Below are 20,864 nucleotides of genomic sequence, written 5' to 3' on the forward strand. Positions count from 1 at the left end.
TTTTGGGTGCACTGTAGAAAACTGCGGGTAAACTTTTCATCAAAGGGTGCGGCCGCGACCTCGTCACTGTTCAACTGTGGTTCATAAAGAGAATGGAGAGGAATTCCTTTCGTCGTTATACACACATACGGAGCGTTTATTTCAGCGCATGCTATGAGCGGAGAACTCGAGAGTAGGCGAAGAAACGAGCCTCTAAAAAAGGGCGCAGCGGCTTCCAGTGCGCTCACGGCGGACGGACGTGTCGAACGAGCGCTCCGGCGCGCTGCGCAAGATTCTATTTCTCGGGCAGGCGGACTTCGGCCCGCCCATGGGCCCTCCGTTCTCCGCTATTCTCAAGGCACAAGTCGTTCCGAATACGCGCGCGCACATAGGCGGTTCCGACGTGAAATTCAGCAGTGAAGTATTTCTCTCTCTCTCGCTCTCGAGAGAGAGTGCCGGCGGCTTTACGTCTGCCCCTGCGCGGGGTCTCCCGGCCACTGCGCACAATCACTTACAAAAAGAAGTAAACTGTATGTATACATAGCCGCGCGCTCGTAGCGTCCTGTCTCGGACTAATCGCGCGCGCGGCATACTGCACCAGCGGCCGGGGTGGGGCGCCCGGCCGCGTATACCGTCGGAGGTAGCACCCACGGAGCGTTCGTGTCACGCGTGCACTACCTGGCGAAGAGAGAGCGGGAAGTCAAGCCCGCCTGTTCGATGAACGCACAGAGGCTCACCACTGTTCTGTCACGGGTATAGAGGCTAGAATATCACGGGTGCGCGCAGTGCCGCGCGGCCACAGGAGCGCTTCGAGACTGTCCGGGATGATTCCCAGCGCCCTGCAGGCCGCGAGAATCTCGCGACGCGGCACTGCAGAAGCGGCACAGCGAAGGAGCATGTGCTCCAAGTGTCTCCACTGCGCCGCAGTCAGCGCACGCGTCGCTCGGGGATGGTGGCCGCTGCGGCGAGCGAGCAGTTTGCGCTCACCACGGAGCCGTCAGTGAACGCAAGCAGATGGTCGCGTAGTTGCTCGTACAGCAAGAGAGCGAAACCGAAACCGAAATCCAGCTAAGAGCTACCACTGCCTTGTCACGTGAGGGCCTATTTCCCATGATGCTTTCCATTATATTTTTTATGACTAGGCTTCAAGATTGTGACGTCATGGTCCCTCCTAGTTTTTCTTCCTCCATGATGGCAAAGAATCAGAGAGTCACAGCTATGCGCACGATAGCGTCCGCCAGCCGCGCGCATGCGCCCTCAATCCCCCCCCCCCCCCCTCCCTCCCCCCCAACGTCGCACACCGGCGCTGGATGGAAACGCGAAAAGAGGCGTGCGTGCTCGTTAAGGACTGCTCTCGTGATTTCATGCACGACGTCCCGGTTGTGTTCACAGTGCCATCACACAGCGGTGACGTAGTACCCCTTTGATTACGCTCCCTTTTAACTCCGGCTGGAAGGTCTCTTTGGGGTTGCAAAGGGGCTCTCTGGGTTTCTCCCTGCGACTTTTCCGCGCGCCCGGTACATTTTGTGACATCAAAAAAGGGGGACACCAGGGAGGTGGAGGGGAGCGCGCAGAGTACGTGCGTCTAATGAAGGCGCGCCGTGTCCTCGTGCCGCACACGAATCGCAGTGAAAGCAGGCGCTTATGTTTTATACGGCGCTGGAATTCTTCAGCCGCGCCTGGCTGCGCCTGCTTAATTCATATTTTTTCTCGTGTTGCAAAGTCTAGGCAGGCTTTCGGGGACAACACAGCGTAGTGCTCAAGATTAATTTAGACCACCTTTAGCGTACGCCGAAATATCGGCCCGAGTTCGAACCCGCGAGCACAAAGTAGCAGAAAGCCGTAGCCACTGCGCAGTCACAGCGGCTGAGGAGACGAACACCGACACTACTTTCTTTTGAAATGCCTGGAGTACGGTGCACCCCATCGAGTGCGACAGCGGCAGCCGATGTCATCGAATTGGAGGCTCGTGTTCAGGAAACATTGGGTGTTGCTATTTCAGGAGGTCGCTCGCTCGTTACAGTAGATGGGCCGGTGCCTTGGTCATCCTGTGCTGGATTGTCATCGCAGATGCCGCATGTTCATCCACGCTCATGCAGCCAGCTTTGAGAATTCGTCGCTCCCTCTAATTACTGCTGGTTACTAGAAAAGGCGCAGTGCCCAGCCGAAAAGCAGAACAGAAAGTTTTTTGTGGTCACAACAGGTTTTTCGTAATGTTTTTGCCCATGAACTTGTAGCAACGGAAATATTTGCAGTAACTACAGAATTTTGTGTAATTACTGTAGAAAAGCGCTACACAGTGCAAAAAAAAAAAAAAAAGCAGCACTGCCTCAAAAGAGTACAAAACAGCAGAAAAATCTGTCAAAACGACAAAACATTTTGTCGCATTTTTGACACAGTACTGCCGTTTATTTTTTTCGGCTGGCTTAATCTGCAGGGCTGAAAAGAGGGGGGGAGGACAAAGAGGCGACAACTTGGGAAAGTTTAACGTGCGCCGACATCACACAGCACACTGGCCTCTTTAATTTGCCTTCCATTGAAGTGCGGCTCCCGCGGCTAGGATTCAATGCCGCGATCTTGGAATCAACAGCCGAACGCTGAAGCCGTGTGCAGCTCCACAACAACGCTACATATTAGAGTAAGAACGCAGACGCGCGAGTGTGATGTGAGTCTCCGAAACAACGTATTTTTCTAATCCACAACCAATCAGAAAATTACTACCTTGCGCCTACGCTTTAGTAATGTAGCGCATCGACTGTCAGCTGGAAGAGGTACATGCGAAGCGAGCACGCGGGAAAAAGGTTTTGACAATGCCTGCCCACTTTCAGGCATGCTTGCTATTTGGTTTCATTTGTTGTCGGCCCGAGATGGAAGACGGGCAAAAGCCGGCGCAAGCCTAGCCTATTGGACTTGTACAACCTATAACCATGTGCACCCCAACAAGCCGAAAGCGAAGCACGCATCCGAGGCAAGCACTGCGAAAGGCCACGTTTCGAGCCTGCATCGTCCTCGTCCACTGTAAAAAGAGCACTAGCTCCTGCTACACGTCCTGAAAACTAGACAGATGCAGCATGCTCTTGCTGATGGGATCAGCGATGGTCGGCGTAACGGTAATCCTACGGGTAAAAGAAAAGCGGAGTACCTGACACTACGCGGCTTGAGCCGTCCGCTTTAAATCACCTTCCCCTGGGTTTTCCGAACGCCAAATCTCATGTCTGAAAATATTCCACCGCCGTACGCGCTTCATTAAATGACATTTTGCGTCTCACACTTACCTTCATGTCCAATTCCGCCGACTCGTTTCGGCCTTGGTAGTGGGTGTCACTAGCGGGTAAGCCGATGCCTCGTTACCTTGTTTGATAACCACGCGCCAATGAGACCGTAAGAGTGATGTAAATTCTTGATTCCTCAAAGTGAGTGAATGACGTACCTAGCGCAGCGCACATGCGCACATACACACAAAAACAAAAGAAATTGAAACGGGACAGGGTTCGTTTGGCAGCACTGCGCTTGTATGTCAGGCTCACAGAGAGAAGATGACAAGATATATTGCAGAGTAATATACGGGCAGTGTCTGCGTGCTTTCTTGTAAATCACCCGCAGTGCAGTGTCATCAGAACCATCACCGAAATCCTTGAGAGCACTTCCGAGCCTCAGCTTCGCAGGAATGATGACCAAGGCCACAAGAAGTGGCCTGCACGAGTCGCAAGGGCGGCCAAGGCGCATCTTGGCGTCGCCTTCGGTGCGACGCAAGGAGCCGAGACTGCCGCAGAATCGAAATTTCTATGAAATAGGGCACACAAAAGTGGTCGCTATCGTCCTGAATACGAGCAATTTCAGTCGCTGCCCTCAGGCGCGTTGCTGAAATCTGCCCCACTGCTGCAAGCGACACGTTCGGCGTGTCGGCAAACAGCTCTCTGTGGCCACAGCTGACAACAGCTGAAGTGCGTCAGACGATATGCTTTCTTTCACAAGAGCTCGGCATCGGCTTCTTTCCAAACGATGCTGCCACGCAGGGTAGACGAGAGAAGCGACGGACAGATGCTGATGGATGTCCCCAGTGAGTCAGAGCCCGCTTCATACTGTCTTTGTCCCATCGGAGCTGAGGGGCGTACTACAGCCACTGTGTACTGTTCGTTCAGCGACGAGCTACAAAATATCTACTTCCTTTTGGTAAGATGAGGTGGCGGTGGAGGACCTACACCGGATGTGGAACGATTCTTGAGGAGAGAGAAAGGCGCGGTAACTGCCATCCTGAGAACCCATATTTGGTAGAAGAAGAGGGCCGACCTGGGCTAGTCGGTTCATCATTAGTGAGAAGGCTGGCAACAGACCAGGAAACGTGACAACAAAAGAGATAACAGACTAGTGCGTGAACTAACAACCAGGTGGTGTATTGCTACAGGCATGGCAACGTGTATAGAGAAGCCCAGCGATCATACCATGAGCAAAAATCGAGCGAAAATAAAACCAACAAAAGCCTACCTCCCTTCCCGGTTTTGTTTTGAGCCCTCCTTATGATTTTATTTTGCTTCTTTTATGATCGTTCGGTCTTTGTTTTTCCACATGCTCCCTCAGTTTCCTCTATACATGCTGGCGCAAGCCCGTCGCAATAAATCATCTGGTAGTTAGCACACACATCTACCTGTTCCTCTGTTGTTCATCTCCTTAGCGCGGTTGCCCTGCCTCTTCAGAATACTTGGTGGTCACGGTACACTAAAGCATTAATCCGCAAACCATTCTCTCCACGCTCTCCGCACCCCTGCTGAGATCAGCAGCATCGAAGATGACGCGCAGGCGGCGGCCAGAAAGTCCCGCTTTCTTCGACACACATCGCTCCCTTGCAGAGCTTCAGATCACTTCCTTGAGCTGCGTCATCCGGATGGACGCTTCGTACAACTTCTTGGCCGCAACGGGGTTGGTGGCCCACGGCACCGCGAAGGTCGGGGCGCAGTCCTTGAAGTACTTTCCGCTCACGGTCTTAACGTCCTCCGAGACAGCCAGATATATTGTTGTCTCTGCGCCTTCTTTGACTGTCTGCAAAGTAGCAAGGTGGGGGGGGGGGGGGGGGGGGGGGGGGGGGCAGATTAAGTTACACAGCAGAAAGAAAGCTCTGCACGTTGAGAAACGGCACTTTAAATCGCCAATTCCACCAGATAACTAGTGCCACGAAATAAAGTGAGGCCACGTACATGAGGCCACATATGTGAGGCCATATACGTGACGTCAGCTTTACACATGTCACCTATTAAGGCGGAAACTTGGGCTAGTTGGAAAGCGTTTGGAATCATATTTGCTAGCGCTTAGTGAACACACCGGACTGAAGACTAGCGTCTGTCCTGTGTATTTGTGTTCTTGTCCCATGTGTTCACTAAGCGCCAGCAAATATGATTTACACATGTCATTGTATCAGCGAAGATTCCGCCCTTCACGATCGCCCCAATTTCCCCATAGAAGACGTCGCGATTCGCAATACTCTCAGGCGTCCCCGTCGAGAAACGGAACCCTTATAAAGCGGGCCAAGGATGACCGCTCTGGTATTGGCGAAGACAGCTGCCGTCGTAGAAACGGAGCGCCGGATTGAGGCGGCACCACCAGAGCTAGCTCCTATTGGCTTCCCTGATTTCGTCAGTTCTGTGTGTTTGCTCATTGAAGCAAAGTTTCTCGGAAGCTCGTTAGAGTGACTGCGAACTATGCCCAAATTTTTTTCTTTATAAAAACTGACAGCTGTCGCTATTTGACGGTTACGTGCGTGTTTTGCTGTAACTATGCTGGTATTTTCTCGGCAGGAAAAAAAAAACCCCTTCCTTTCGGAGAAAATTGGACTTGAAAAGGGAAAATTTTGTTTTCCTGCAACTTGATTTAATTTCATGGCATCAAAAATGAAAAGGAATCCATGATCACCATTTGGAATTGGTTGACGATGTAACTATATTCAGAGATTGGCAAAAAAAAAAAAAAACTATCCACGTCACCGCAGTTTACTAGCGGAAATTTGGGGAGACCGCGATACCTGCGTTTAATTTGTTTGCCCTTTCTAGTTACAGCGAAAGCAACCTCTGGATCACTAGAGCGCGGTAATCTATAGATGCAGCTAGGACCACGGTTTTTACTCAGTGTCTCATTAACCCAGTGCAGCTGATCAATTGCATAAGCGGAAAAATATCCCCCGAGAAACTTTTCCCTTCTGCGCATAGGGTATGTGACCCTGCGGACAATTTCCAGCATTTTTTGAAAACATCAGTAGGCTCTTACTTTGCCGTAGAAGCTTAGTAGTAGGTTGAATAGCCATGTCTGAACATCCGTGGTCCTGTTGGCAATCTCAGAACGCACAAAGCCAGGGTGGCAGCAGTTCACCGTGACACCTGCGTCAACAAAAACAAAGTGCACAGAAGAAGAAACTCTTCGCTTGATTCGCCTCAACTCACTCGGCGTATGTGAAGAGTTGCTGTTTTCAAAAAGACCCATATGCGGAAAACGAAACTATGCTAAATTTTTCGCTATAAGGAGCGCGCCGAGGGATGATATGGCCAGCATCACCGTCAGAACAAAATGAGCCAATTTGGTTATAGTACGCTGCTATAAAGAGTGCGTTTCTAGCCAAAGAAGATTCAAGTGCAGGGCTAGTTCCAATCACTATGAGCCAAGTCAAGCGAGCAAATCGAAGGCTTTCTAGTTCGTCAAATTAATCATCAAATCAAGGGCTGCACTGAAAATTTCCCATAAAATTATTTGGTCCAGAGCGCACATTTTGTTTTTTTTTTTTCGCTGCAGATAATGCGATGGACGCAAACCGGTACGAACCTAATGTTAACCGGAAACGATCAATAACCCGAGAGAAACACACTACAAACACCGAGCAAAATGCACGATAGAGCGAGGATTCTCAAACTGGGTTCTGTAGAGCGTGTGGGTTCCTCGGGGTGTTTTGCAGGCTTCCCGAAAACCTAACTCCACGTGTAACTCAATCCTTAGCATTTGTTTACAAACTTTATTTTGGGACTAATAAAACGGGGAGGGGGGCAGGTGCTGTGCGTCCTCATGCACCTTTTAGTGTGCATTCTTAGCCAGAAAGTTATCCATCCGAATAGTGTTTTAGCACGTTGAGAAAGCTGGTCGGTCTTTCTGAGGCTGAAATATTCAGAATACTTACACTAAAATGAGCGATGTTTTAATTTAAGAGTTGCAGTCGCGCCCACTTATAAAGAACCTGGAGGCCACCCGGGCTGCGTCCGTTGCATCCAATGTTCGTAATCAGTGGACTGCTTGCATTACAGACAAAAATATAAAGTCCGCTAGAGATGGTGTTTACTCTTTGAAACCTGCATCATGTGCGTCTTCTTCTTCAACGCAAGCCCTCTACCACGGCGCTTTCCAGGCTCTCCAGGGCGGTCATGCTCTCTTCGCCGAGATCCTTGCTGCCAGAAATCTGCTTTGTGGACGGGATTTAACTAATCGTGGTTGAAGCGTCCATGGCAGTTGGTGGCAAGTCGGCCACATTAATCAAATTCTTAACTATAAGGGAGTGCTCCCCTATTGCGTACAATGACTTCGTCAAAGCAGGGCTCTGCCATGCTGTCGTCCGCACGAACGTAGCCATCCGAGGCAACATCAGGCCAACTTTACATCAACGACGCATTGGCACAAGCCTACATTCGTCTGGTCATGGCGTCTCCGACTGTGTATTTATCGTTCATGCGCCGACGCAGCGACGGAAGTAACGTACATGCGCACAATGTATCAGCTGCACTTTCTGCTACGTTGCTCTGCCTGCAGGTAGCAGCAGCACGAAACGTGAGGCCGACGGGGCAGGCGACGCATACCACGTGACCAGCTTGGGCAGCAAGGCATTCAAACTTTTCAAATCGCTGCCGTTAGTTGATCCACGACCATGCACTTTAGCTTCGCTTTCGACGCTGCCACAGTCTCTCGCCCACTGCGCTTCTTCTTCCATTTGGGATGCTTCTCCAAGCCGGCGCGCACGCGGGCAATGATTGACCTTATAAGTTATAGGTCATCGGCGCGCGCTTGGCTGGCGGTTACCTGCCGTATCAGTGCCTCCCTTTTCTTGCTTTTCTGGGTCGGCATGTTATTCACGGGCGGTGCCATGGAGGCTGAGAGACGCGCTCATCACACTCCGCGCTAAACTGGAAGCACGAGTTTTTGAATTACTGGTGCGAGTTTACGGCGCCTCCTCGTTCGCTATAACCGATTGGTGCGGTCACAGTTGTTCTTTGTGTCTGAGACGAGTTGTCATTGTCTTAGTGCATATTTTGACGGTAGAAACGCCGTTGTTCATAATAAGCAAGCGTTCGTTATATCTGCGCTATTATAAGTACACGTGGGCTCGACTTGTATTCAAATGTTTAAAATACGGCTACATAATTAGACCTGCAAACTGCATTATGCTTTCTATAGACACGCATGTCGAGCAGCAAATGAGAATCTTGGAGAGCGTCCTAGGAAACTATTTTGAGAGATTTGTTTGTTTTTTCATTAATGGCACCTTAATTCTACTGAAGCTCAGCCACAAGCGGCTGAAAGGCGTTCAGGAAGCTTTTACTGCCCGTTTCGTTCCCGGTGAATCCAGGCTGCTGATTGCATGCTGGGGCGTAGCTCTCACATCTTCATGTGACAACAAGAAATACACGCCAGACAAAGCCTCAAGTGGAGTCCCGGAGGTAGCAAAATTTTTCATTCCTTATGGCGAGCTCGACCAGAGCAGGCTCTTCAGGTGGCAATAGAAATTGCATAATGAATCATTTTGAGCAATGATTGTGAGCAATTTAGGCATGCTCTTTGCAAAAAAGATCTGTAGTTTAAAAAATTTTCTTGGAGTGAATTCGTGACTAGAGGGGGTAGAAAAGGCTTTCGCGCAGTTTGCTTCTCTTCTCTACACTGTCCATACCGTCGTGACGTTGCGATGCGCCGGTCACGAAGACGCAGTTCTTTCCCGTTTGGCAGGGTTAGCGAAGGCCCACTGGAGTCAGTCAGGACCACCACCACCGCTTTCCGTGCACTTTTCAATCCACATCCTCGACGAGTAACGTAGAACCCGCCAGACCACGTCGCCATCACCACCACCACCGCCGCCGCCATCACCACAGTCTGTCGCACGGTTTTTAACGCTCTCACAAAGCCACACAATGGCACGGCCAGAGTAGCTAGGTTTCTCGTCCCATGTTAAGGCTGGTAGTGAAGATATGTGCTATTTTTTTCCCCCAGGCATGCTCTCAAGGTTGGTAGAAATAGAGCCACTCTACAGTTTTCAGGCTGTCCGCAGCCCACGTAGCCTTCCGCCGAGGCGTGTGTCGATAATTCCGGACTCACATGGACTCCTCTTGCGGACGTTCCTTCCGCTATAGTGGCGATTCTTGAGGCTGAAGGCCCTCCAGGAATCCACCTCATCCCTGTCAGAGGAGCCGGCAGATCCTGGAGCCTCAGAATTAGCGTCTTCAAATGCGGATTCTGGCCATTCGGTTAGCACCACTGGGCTCGAAGTTGGCGGCAACACTGAGGCAGTCGGTTCGGGCAGCTTTCCGGTCGACGAAGAGTCGGCTGGCGACGAACAAATGCAGTAGCACCAAAGGTAAGCGAAAGGCTGCCATTGGTGTCAAATCCTCTTTTACATTACACGCGCGGAGAAAACTCCCGCCTCAGAGTGGTCAAGGAAAGGAAGGTAGGAAGGTAACTTATCAAGGTGCTCGTCCCGTCTTGTCCTCACTTGTGGATGCCTTTCTTTTTTGTTTTTGCGCGACCCATCTTTCCATCGCCTCGACCCAACTTGCAATGCATGCCGAGCAAGATACCCCACTGAACTACATTTCTCGAGTGGGGCTTATAGTGAGGAGAAGTCATTAATTTTTGCCTGCGGTAAGCCCCTGGACTAGACTATGTTGCCTATAGCAGGCGCAATGAATTCACGACTGCTTGCCTATAGCGGACAGCTTCCTCAGGAACGTCGGTGCATCGCTGAGCGGTTGCAGTGGTTTCTAGTACAAGCATCGCTTTTGTGCTCCCTCGGAGAAGTTACGCTATGTGAAAACCCACCAAAAATGCTCATGCACGGCGGAAAACGGCGGCAAAACTGACGAGGCACGCCGAGCAAACCGGACCTGTTAGACAGCATTCCGTAAAGGTCTAGAAAGTTACGAAAGTTCTAAAGCTCACACGCTTAGCCTGTCATTTGCTGGCAAGTGTAGCGCCGCTATCTTGGCGACGCAATGCCTCTTTGTTTTCATACATAACAAGGAGTAGCTACCCTAGATCGTTTTTTGACACTATCCAGATATTTCTCAGCTGGCAATATACCATGCACTATGACGCATTAGCCTTTTTTTTTTTCACATCACGCCGAAGGTTTTGTCTCAGTACATTCAACTTATTGCTCGCGAACACTGCAAATGCCACAGCTCTCTTTCTTTTGCAAGACCGCTTCCTCAATTAGCCGCACGTGCGACGCAGAGGTGGAGTCAACGCCACCAATATGCATCGCCTTGTAAACGGCAAAAACAAGTTTTTTTTTTTGCGTTTCTGCCATCCAGTTTTGGCACGTGCCCCTTTCCGAGCTGCAGAAACAGCTGCATAGCATCCTCCCCATACACGTTCGCAACAGGATGGGATAGCAATAATGAAACAACTACAACAGGACTGTACAACAGCGCTAGACAAGACTGCTTGCTGCTCGTCGCGCTGGACTTTGCACTTTCGCCCGGTTGCACTGGATGAGAAGAAGAAGGCGGTTTTAGAGAGACGTTGAGGGCTCGCGCATGTCCGCAACGCACCTCGTTGTCGAAAAAAAAAAAAAGAGACACCATAGATATTTCTTCTCCCTTATTTAAACTTTGCATCATCTGGTCTAGGTGAAGTAAGCTTCACACAAGGGAACATCATCATCATCATCAGCCTGACTACGCCCACTGCAGGCCAAAGGCCTCTCACATCTCTTTCCAATTAACCCTGTCCTTCGCCAGCTGCAGCCACCATATCCCCGCAAACTTCTTAATTTCATCCGCCCGCCTACGCCTGCCGCCATCCGCCTGCCGCCCCCTTCTACGCATTGCATGCCTTGCCCAAGCCTATTTCTTCCTCTTGATTTTAACTAGGATGTCAGTAACCCGTGTTTGTTACCTCACCCACTCAGCCCACTTCCGATGTCTTAACGTTACGCCTATCATTTTTCTTTCCATAGCTCGCTGCGTTGTCCTTAACTTAAGCTGAACGCTCTTTGTTAGCCTCCACATTTCTGCTTCATAGGTGAGTACCAGGACGATACAGCAAGCAGGGGAACGGCTGCCAATAACTGCTCCTGAGAACAATCGTGCGTCTATTACACAAAGGTATACAACTTCCTTCTGTCCTTGATTGTAAGATTCGTACTGACATGTACCTAGTTAGACTTAACTATAGGAACCACGCCTTCGCGGCACTGTTTTCTTCTATGTAACATGACCAGGACGGCTGTAGTAGCTGGTAGGACAAGGCTGAATTAATGTACAGGTCAAAGCGGGGACAATGTTGCTCCATTGTGTGAATGTGACTTCCCCGTTAAACAGCAGGCTTCAAACAAAGAAATAATTGCTGGGCGACAGCGCGAAAGACTTCTTTCTTTGGTCTTTCGCGCTGCAGTGCGCCTCCAACTCACCCGTCTAGCGGTTGTGTTGAAGGAAATAATTTCTATTAGCATCCACTTAAGCGCCGGTACACGGCTGAAAAGAAAAGCTACAAAGCTTCTGAAGTCCTCTTGGTTGTCGATAAACCTCAGTTGTTCTCAAATGACTAAAGCTACAGGAAACCCCCATCTCTTAAGAACGGTATGTACAGCAAGTTGTTTCCGCGTGTGGCAATGAGCAAGAAAGAAGCGCGGAAGACGCACACAATGGGAAAACAGTGCCCGCGTTTTCCCCCTTGTAGACTTTTCTTCGCGCTGTGCTTTGAAGAACACATTACTCAAAGTTGCCTAGCTCTGCGGAATACGCCCCCTGGAAACGGAAAGGAAGATAGCGGAGCAATATTGTGCGAATGTGTCAGCCCCTCCTTAAGTCTCCGTTTAGATTTTTTGTTCCCAAACAACTCTTCTTCTTTTAATTGGCGAATGCTCTGAACAACACACATTATTCACACGCTGGTCGTCACTGGCTCTCTTCTCCCCTAGAGTGCGGCGATGGCTTACCGGCGCCCTTGAGCTTCCTGCTCAGCTCGACGGTGAAGAGCATGTTGCACTGCTTGGTGGTGCAGTAGTTGAGCAGCGGGAACCAGTAGCGGCCGAAGCTGAGGTCGTCCGGGTCGAGCCGGCCCGCCACCTGCCCGCACGATCCGACCACCACGACGCGGCTCGGCTGGCTCTTCTTGAGCAGATCTGCGAAGGGCCCCGAGACAAGTCGAGTCTTCATTTTCAGCTTATACGGTGGCAGCCACGTTAATCAGCGGCCCCGCCCGTGAACTGTACCTCGCTCACATTTGTGCCATTTAAGAGCGCCATCCAGATGGGACGGCGGGTAGCGACCAGGAATCGCTGACACTTTGATCCGCTGGTCTTAATCTTAATTCTTGCTGTATGCAATGCTGCCACGTAATAAAATGGCGTGGACCTAGTAAAACCAATTTAGAGGCTTTTTGTTCACTGCCCTCAGCATCTCTCACATTGGAATAAAGATTAAATTTGATTTCAATTGAAGAACAGTTTCTTTTTCTTTTCTCAAAGCGGCACGTGCCTTTGCTGCTTGGCTTCAGGTTATGACGTGAATTCGACACGAAGCAGATGCGAGTAATCTTTACTGTCAGCAGCATTTAAGGCAAAGCCATCCAGCATATGATACTCGACAATATATGGATTTTGCTTCATTTACGCGTCACACTTTCGCGCACGCTCACCCAGCAAGAGATGCGTCAGTAGAAAATGCCCGAGGTGATTGGCTTGGAACGTCGCTTCAAAGCCGTCCTCCGTTTCTTCTCGCGTTGGAGGCGCTGAAAAGAGACCAGGAGCCCAATCAAGTTTCATTCAAGCGAATGGACTTCACGTCATTTTTTCATTCATTGTTTACTGATAGCATGGAAGTATCCAAGCTATGTTTTCTGTGGATAGGAAGCACGGATTATGCCGTAATAAACCGTTTGGCTGGCATGGAAGTGGATCAATTTTCTGTGGCCCTCCACCGCCGCTATCTCTCTTTGTGTCAGCATGGGCTCGAACTGCTTGTGGTTCACCGTGCTGTTTCGCATTATGCGACAGTAACATTTATATGCTGTCCCGGAGCCTGTTAAGCGCTGAACAATACAGAAACTCGCCGTCGCCATAACTGTCTCAGAAGGTCCTGATGCGCGAGACACCTTCTTCAGACCAAAATACCAGTCAGCTATGGGAGCAAATCCTTTACAGTCCACCTTATTCCTTCATTCGACCTTCATTAACCTCTCCTGACAACTAAACTAACACACAAACATTTCAACACAGAACAAGAAAATTGGAGCACAGAGCGACATTTAGTCACGGCTCTCGCTTTGTAAGCACGGAAATGAACTTAACGCTCGAGTGGAGAGATGACTATGAGGTCCGGTCTGAGGCAGCGGGACGTGGAGAAAGGTGGCGCTCACACATCATGCCGGCGTTGAGGATGAGCACGTCCAGGCGCGGCTCGGTGGCGACCACCTGTTGGGCGAACTCGCGCACCGACTGCAGCGAGCAGAGGTCGAGCTGCACGAGCACCACGTCCCGGCCCGTCGTGGCGCGGATGTCCGCCGCGGCCTCCTTGGCCTTGGAAGGGTTGCGGCAGGCCAGGATGACGCGCGCATTCCGCCGCGCCAGTTCGCGGGCCGTCTCCTTGCCGATGCCTGCGACAGAGCAGAGGCCGCAAATGATGACCACGCCGGCGCTCATTGAGCACTTCTCTCCTATGGCTTGCGAGTGCCTAATGTGAGACAGAAGAACCAGAGGGGCCCACGGACCTGGACGTTCATCAAAGGTCAGGGTTCTCGAATGTTCTTCGTCTTTGTGCTCACTGGCTTGCCCTGGTTTTGTTGCAAGATTGTTCACCGACTAACTCAACTTTAAGCCCAGCACAAGGGTAGGAAGCTATCAGTATACTGACGCATCCATCGTAAAAAGAAAATCCTGAAGAAAACAAATTACTGGCGACCATGCGATTTGATCTGCGTTAGTCGTGTTGGTTTTGCATTTCATTGTTTAATTTCGCTTTTGCAGTGATCGATTGCCATTGCGTGTTTGAATTTGATTTCACCGTTTCGTTTTCGTGGAGGTGGATGTGGATGTATGCGCAGGTGTGTAGGTGAGTGGTGGGTGGTCACGTCCCGATGGCTGTGACGTGTACGTAGTTGGACATTAGGTCCCGTGCGGGGAAAAAGAAAACGGGAATATAAACGCTGGTACGTAGCTTTAATTAACTACAACACTCAAGCCAGCTTGCTTAAATAGCTGAAATGAAAACAAACGATGTATAAGCAGTTATATTGCCATTTTTTCCAGCCACGCGTGACTCAGGGAATAACTACACGTCACAGCCATCATTCGGTTGATGAAAACGAAACCGAAGCAACGCCAAGGAGAAATTCAATTACAAATTATTTAGTCGTCGTAGGCGAATATCATAGAGTGATCCACGAGTATTAGTATCTAACGCATTGTTCGAAATAAGAAAACACGTAAGCAAAAATTTGTTGTCTATTTCCCTACGTATTTGATCACTGCCGAAAAAAATGGTAGGATTTAAACGGTGTTAAACCGAATAGACGTGCGAAAGCATGCGTTTAGCCTGGTTGGCTCATGGTTTTTCTTTCTATTTAGCTTGTGTTTAGTTTAACACGAGGCATGATCGGCTGCGGCAATAGCATAGTGCTATGGTGCAGTACCAGATAAGTTGATCTGTTCGCGCCTCCGCAGATTCGAAACCCAGTTTCGGCAATATTTATTTTATTTCTCCAGGTTGGCCAAGCTCGCCCACACGGTCAAGCTTCTCACAAGATTCCTGGTTGGTACCGTATTAAGTAATGACACCCTTGAGATCAAGCTACGCAGATGATTTTAGAGCGAAAGCTCTACTCTTCGCACTGCAACTCCCAAGGTCAAGTTCGGCGCGCGTTTGACATTGAGCCGGCTGAGCAGGTGTGTGGCTAGTGACGTCATACCGCGCGACCTGCTGTTTAGAGGTGCCGAAGCTGCGCTCGTTTCGAGCCTCATCGCTGTGGTACCAAGTGACTAGGCGAGGGTTCAATCTGCTCGAAGACGCTGGGTCGCTCAGTCTCGCCATGAAAGAAGCGCGCGCCGGTCCTAGCGCGTGAACTCTTCGCCGCAAGCGCCAGGCTGAGTCTGATCGCCCAATCGATATAGCTCACCGGTAAGAAGAACTGAAGAAGAACCATGCTAAACTACTTGCGGAAGGCGATGAAGAGCGAGAAGCTCGACTAGAGAAACAACTAAAGTGTGCCCGTGAAAGGCGACAGAAGAATTGACAGCGGCCTCTGCCGCAGCTTCGACCTCATCGTCAAAGACAGCATCGGCTGCCGGTGAGACCGAACCGATGGAGACTGTGTTTCTAACCAGCGGTTGACCGACCATACGATTCGCTTGGCTGCAGAATAGTCCGATACAAACAGGTACCATAGAGTTTTCACAGGAAATCCGTTTGAACATGTGTATAGTGTGCGCAACAGACCTGCTCGCCGCCCAGCCAAGATCTAAGTACTGGCGTAGCCATCCACGTCAAGCTACACATACCGGCTGTGGAACTCATGCCTCTATCTGATGGAATGTGGCGAAGCCGTCTCTGTGCAGCTGTCGGCGACGCGATTGATCATCGGTGGCGTAACATCGAGCCGCATGACAGTGTCGCAGACGCCAAGCGTTTCGTAGCTTCTTGCTCGCCTTACTAGGAGCTCAGAGACCAGCCTTCGTGAGCGTTTGGCGATTTCAACAATAATGCCAGGACCGAGACCAAGTTTCTGCAACTTCTATGGGAAGAACGCGGTTTAAACCTGGTTTCAGAACCTGCCATCACGACCACGCAATGGGACTCTGCCCAAGACTTGATCTTCCAGCCCATTCCCCGAAGTTCTAACATCACTGTTGTCAAAGTCGAAACTATTGCCAAGTACTTCACAGATTATAAGACTGTATTCATCTTGCAATAAAATTTGCAATAAAAGATTTACTAGGCCAAACCATGCGCAACCATGCTTAACAGAGCTTTCGCTCGCATAACTAGATTTAACAAACGCTAAACCTCTGCTAATTTTTTGGTTAGAAGCGCGTTAAGTTGTGTTTTCGCCCCAAAAACCTGCACATGTATTCAACCAGATGACACCTTCAAATATGTTGCTTAGCAATCGTGCTGACATTTTATTTACACCTCAAGTTGCATCCCTCATGTATCACATCCGGCGCGGATAGTGTGAAAGTGGCGGTCAAGCTCCCTGGTCGCAAGAAAAAAAAATTGTCTATGTTTATTCTTCTTACATAGATCATTAAAATTCAGCGCTATCAATCACCAACGTCAATTTTACCTCATGTGCACCGTCCGAGGGACGCTTCGAAGGTTTTGCGGTGCCTCACGATCGCTCTTCCCACACAACGACGACGAAGGCTGCGGGAGGTGCGGGCTGCGTACATGGTGCGGTCACGTGATCGTGGACCGAGTGACGAGAAACTGTAGCGATGGACGTACCAGGAACACTTCTCGCTATAAAATGCTTGCGCTCGCGCTGGACACAGAGTGGGCATTAAGCGAGAGCGGGCGGAGCCGCGTGTGTCGATGAACCGCGCTCGCGGCTGCTTCCGCTCGGGAGAGACGTGCAATCGAGGCGCTATATATGGATCCACCGAACGCGTCCTGTTGCGTCAGCGCGGCCCCGAGTGCGCAAATCGAGCAAGACTCCTCTCCGGGCATACCGCATTTCTCCGTATACGCAAGGTCGAGAGAAATGTAGGTCGACGCTGTCCCCTCACTTTCACGGCGCAAAATGAAATCATCGCGCGATTGTAAGCCGAACGTGCAATGACGGAGGGGGGAATGAGGTCGTTTCAAGATAGACCGCTTCTTTGCCTTCATCGGGTGTGGACGTCCGCGAAGTCGCCGGGAAAGTATACGACGCCTGCAGCGTCACGTAGACATGTCCTCGCAAGAAATGAAACACTGATGAGATAGTCCCGCATACTGGCACGAAAGCGCGCACTCGGGGTTCACGGCGAAATAAAGACGATGCGTAACATTTCACTGTGATCGCTAAAATGTATAGTGTGAGAGATGTCTCTGGCGGTGTCGACCGCAGGTGGACCTCCAAGTTTTCGGCGCTTCGCTGCAAACTTGTCAAGCTTGCCCTTGCAGTCAGAGTGTTGTGAACGCCGCTGCCGAACATATTGTTAGTGTGTACTTTTCATTCACTGATTTCGGTAAAAGGGGGCGCCTATGTGCGATGGAAAATTGGCTTAGTTGGCTAAAAATCACGAAGAAGAAATCACGCATTCGTAGATCAGGTAAACAGAATGCGCTGCACGGGCCAATTTTGTCCTGTTTCTTCATGGCATAGATGTTATGGGGGTCTATTCTTGTAGTAACGCTCAAAGGGCTAGAAGCAGTTGTCGCTTTCTAGCACCAGCGTGCCAGCCCTAGCAGTCAGAGCTGTGACCCCCAACCCGCGGTGCGGTGAGTCGCAACCACGGCGGGTTCGGGCCAGAGGGGACAAACACGAGTATGCTACTCGGAGGAGCGTTTATTGCTCCCGAGCAATACAATGCAGCAGCAACAATACAACCGCCGTAACGAGCGAGGATGTTCCGCTCGCGTACGGGGGTGAAAAACACAAAGGAAAGAACGCACGCAAAAATGTGGGGGAAGAAGGTTCCGCTCACCTCGCGTGGTTCCTCGCTCACGGCCCGCGGCGGTCAAGTCACACACGGTGGCCGGGCGATAAGGGCAGCGGTCTCCGTGGCAGATCTCTGATCCGTGCGTGTGCACGGCTCCCGCCAGAAGACCAGCGAGCCTCGGGAGAAACGCGTCTCCTTCCCGGGCTGTGGAGAGGAGGTCTCTCCGTTGTGAAAGGGGAAAGAGGGAAAGTCCCTGCAGCGACGTCGCGGCGGGGCGAGAAAGGAAGCGGGGGCGGCGTGAGTGCCCTCCCTCGCAAACCTTCCGAACGGCGCGCGCATAGCATCGCGTGATAATTACGCGCGGCCGTTACAATGGGGCAGGGGATTCATGTGTATCCCCACATCCCCCCCTCCTTAAAACTGCCCTACGGCCAAGAAGAGACCGTGTTCACACAAAGGGTGTACCGAGTGGGGCCGGCGGAACGCCGTTTAACTTTAAAACCAATTAAGAAAAGATTCAGCTCACAGCCAGCAGTGCCGCCGTCGAAGGCCGTGGACGCCAGGGCAGGAAGGCAGTGTAGACGACCGCCATGGACGACCGCGGAGCCCAGGGTTGAAGGGGGTCGATGACCGCAGGTCCCGTGAGTCGGCCAGGGCAGCTTTGCCGGGACGCGCGGGCGGCAGGCAGGCTCAGGGCAATTACGCACCGTGTCGTAGCGTACGGCAGGCCCCCAGTCAGCTGGATGAACCGCTTGCTCTTGGCTCGCCCTCTTTTCCTCTCCTCTCGTTGGGGGGTGACAAAGGCGCGCCGACCCATTTTCCTCTGCCGCAGAGGACTTGCGAGGCGGGCCCAGCGGGGCACCAAGCTTCTCTTGCGGGCGAAGCCGCTGCCGCGGGGACAGGGGGACTCCAAGGCGGCCTCTCTGCTGCAGTTTTCGCCATGGTAGGCACAGGCCCCGGTTTCCCCGAATTCCCGCTCGCTCGTCCCGCGGCCGACCGGAAGCTGTTCTTCTTCTGCGCAACTTGGTGGCGACAGCGGGCTCTTGGCTCCGGAATGCGGCCGCCTTCCAAACTGCCTGGCTCTCTGTGTTCGAAGCTGCAACGGTCGTTGCGGCGTCCGCTGGCTCTCCTCCGGGCACGCTGTGAAGGCTGGCCTGCGGCTGCAAGGCTGTCTTTTCTTTCTAGTTACATTACCAATTTACACTCTCTTTTTTTTTTTTGAGCTAGTCTAACCCCTCTCGGTCTTTTCCGACGAGAAAGCGTGTGCTTGCTCCGGAAGCCGTGGTGCGAAATATGGAAGGGGTGTTCCGTCCATATTAAGCAGGAGAAATTACTCCCTGCGCGTTGGTCAGAGTTGTTTCTGCCGTGGGCGCAAGTTGTAACGAGGCGCCGGGCTCTGTTGTCGAGCCTTGCGTCTCGGTGCGGCTGCCTGCTGGCGGGGGAGGGTGTTCTCCACAGGCCACTCGTTCCCTCTGTCAAAGTAGGGTTTGAGATCACAGACATGCACTGGCCCACCGGTCGGTCTTAGCGTCAAGTCCGCCAGCCTGTAGACGAGAGAGGAAAGTTTCTCCCGAACTACATATGGTCCCGTCCATTTCGGCGCCAGAGAAGCAGAAAACCGCTTACTGGCATCGCTCAGAACGTGACTGCGCCTCAACACCAGGTCACCCGGTTTGTAGTGAACTTCCCGGTGAGAGCGGTCATACTGCGCTTTCTGCTGGGCCCGAGCAGTGCTCAGATTCCGGCGTGCTTTGTCCAAAGCCTCCGTCATCCTCGCGCGCAGCCCGGTCGCATAGTCAGCGCGTGCCGACCACGCAATCGGGGTGTTGCTGCGAACCTGTAGAGTAAGTTCTAACGGGTTCGGCAGCTCCCTGCCAAGGTTGAGAGCGGCAGGTGTGTACCCAGTCGAGCGGTTCACGGTCGACCTGAGAGCAAACCCAATCTCGGGGAGACAGGTGTCCCAGTCGATGTGCGTCTCCGCAAATGCAACGAGCATGTGCTTGATGTTGCGGTTCACGCGTTCCGTGGGATTCGCCTGGGCGTGGTACGTGGTTGTTCTCCTGTGCTTAATGCCAAGGGCCGCACAGGAGTCCACGAAAAGTTTGGCAGTGAAGTACGATGCATTGTCCGTTATCAACTGCCCGGGGTAGCCGAATCGTGTGAACACCTCGATCAGCTTCCCCATGATTACGCGTGCCGTCAGCTTTCGAAGTGGGAACAGTTCCACCCATTTGCTGAAATGGTCTGTGACAACGAGCAGATATTGGTTTCCACTCGGAGTCCTGGGGTAAGGTCCCATGACGTCACAAGCCGCAATTTGCCAAGGACCCTGGCTATTGATCGGCTGCATGAGCCCAGGTGGGCGTCCACCACGTGGCTTGACCCTTTGGCACACGTCGCACGAGCGGGCGTAGCGTATCGCATCCCGCTTCATGCCAGGCCAGGTAGCGAGGCGGCACAACTTGAGGTAAGTCTTAGGGCCACTCGCATGCCCAGCGATGCACGTGTCATGAAAGTAGCGTAAAAGTGCTCCTCTCAGCGTGCGTGGAATCACCACCTTGAAGGACTCGTGTGTATCCTTCTCGGAGGGGATATATCTCAGCAGGATGCCATCGGAGTCGAGCAGATAGGAATCCATCGCGCTCACAGCATTACCAGCTGTGTTCGAGCGCCCCGCACGGACAACAATACCAGTTGCCTCCATGTGCGCCGCGGCCGCGCCGCCCGGCTCCCTGAGCCCGTCGAACACTTTTCGACAAAATGGATCCTCCCGCTGTGCCTCCAATAGCTCCCTTCTGCTGAAAACGCTCACCACTGAACTGATGCCTTCAAAGTGGTTCACGCTTTCGCCCTGGGAAGGCGGGGTGTCCCTTCCCTCGGGGCGTTGTGTAAGCTGCGCGGCAGTCGCGCTGCTCTGGCTGTCGGGCGCGGCGGATTGGGCAGTGTTGTTACTTCCCAAGCCGTCAACGGGCGCGCGCGAAAGTGCGTCCGCCACCACGTTGTTCTTGCCCCTCCTGTAGCGCACGGTAAAGTCGTAACGCTGGAGGAGTAGCGCCCATCGCGCTAGGCG

The 20,864-nt window shown here is 51.8% G+C and overlaps 2 protein-coding genes across 6 annotated transcripts in view; one reads left to right on the top strand and one right to left on the bottom strand.

Moving 5' to 3' along the window:
* The window catches only part of LOC149341147 (retinol dehydrogenase 14-like), a 243,055-nt gene that overhangs the window by 124,228 nt on the left and 97,963 nt on the right, over positions 1–20,864 (top strand). The gene's annotated exons all lie outside the window — the stretch shown is intronic.
* LOC149341148 (retinol dehydrogenase 11-like) overlaps positions 3,470–20,864 on the bottom strand; it is a 49,894-nt gene continuing 32,499 nt past the window's right edge. For 3 of the 4 annotated variants that reach the window (XM_089543028.1, XM_089543027.1, XM_089543026.1), the window contains 5 exons: positions 13,573–13,809; positions 12,853–12,945; positions 12,152–12,337; positions 6,235–6,344; positions 3,470–5,016 (listed from right to left, as the gene is read on the bottom strand). In XM_089543028.1, the coding sequence (XP_089399154.1) occupies positions 4,831–5,016; positions 6,235–6,344; positions 12,152–12,337; positions 12,853–12,945; positions 13,573–13,809 (812 nt within the window). In that variant the 3' untranslated portion in view covers positions 3,470–4,830. Of the gene's footprint in view, positions 5,017–6,234; positions 6,345–9,309; positions 9,538–12,151; positions 12,338–12,852; positions 12,946–13,572; positions 13,810–20,864 lie in introns of all 4 variants that reach the window. The other variant, XM_089543029.1, reaches the window with a different exon arrangement.

Source organism: Amblyomma mixtum, chromosome 5, assembly GCF_055824585.1.
Source record: "Amblyomma mixtum isolate Tamu chromosome 5, ASM5582458v1, whole genome shotgun sequence".
NCBI classification, from domain to species: domain Eukaryota; kingdom Metazoa; phylum Arthropoda; class Arachnida; order Ixodida; family Ixodidae; genus Amblyomma; species Amblyomma mixtum.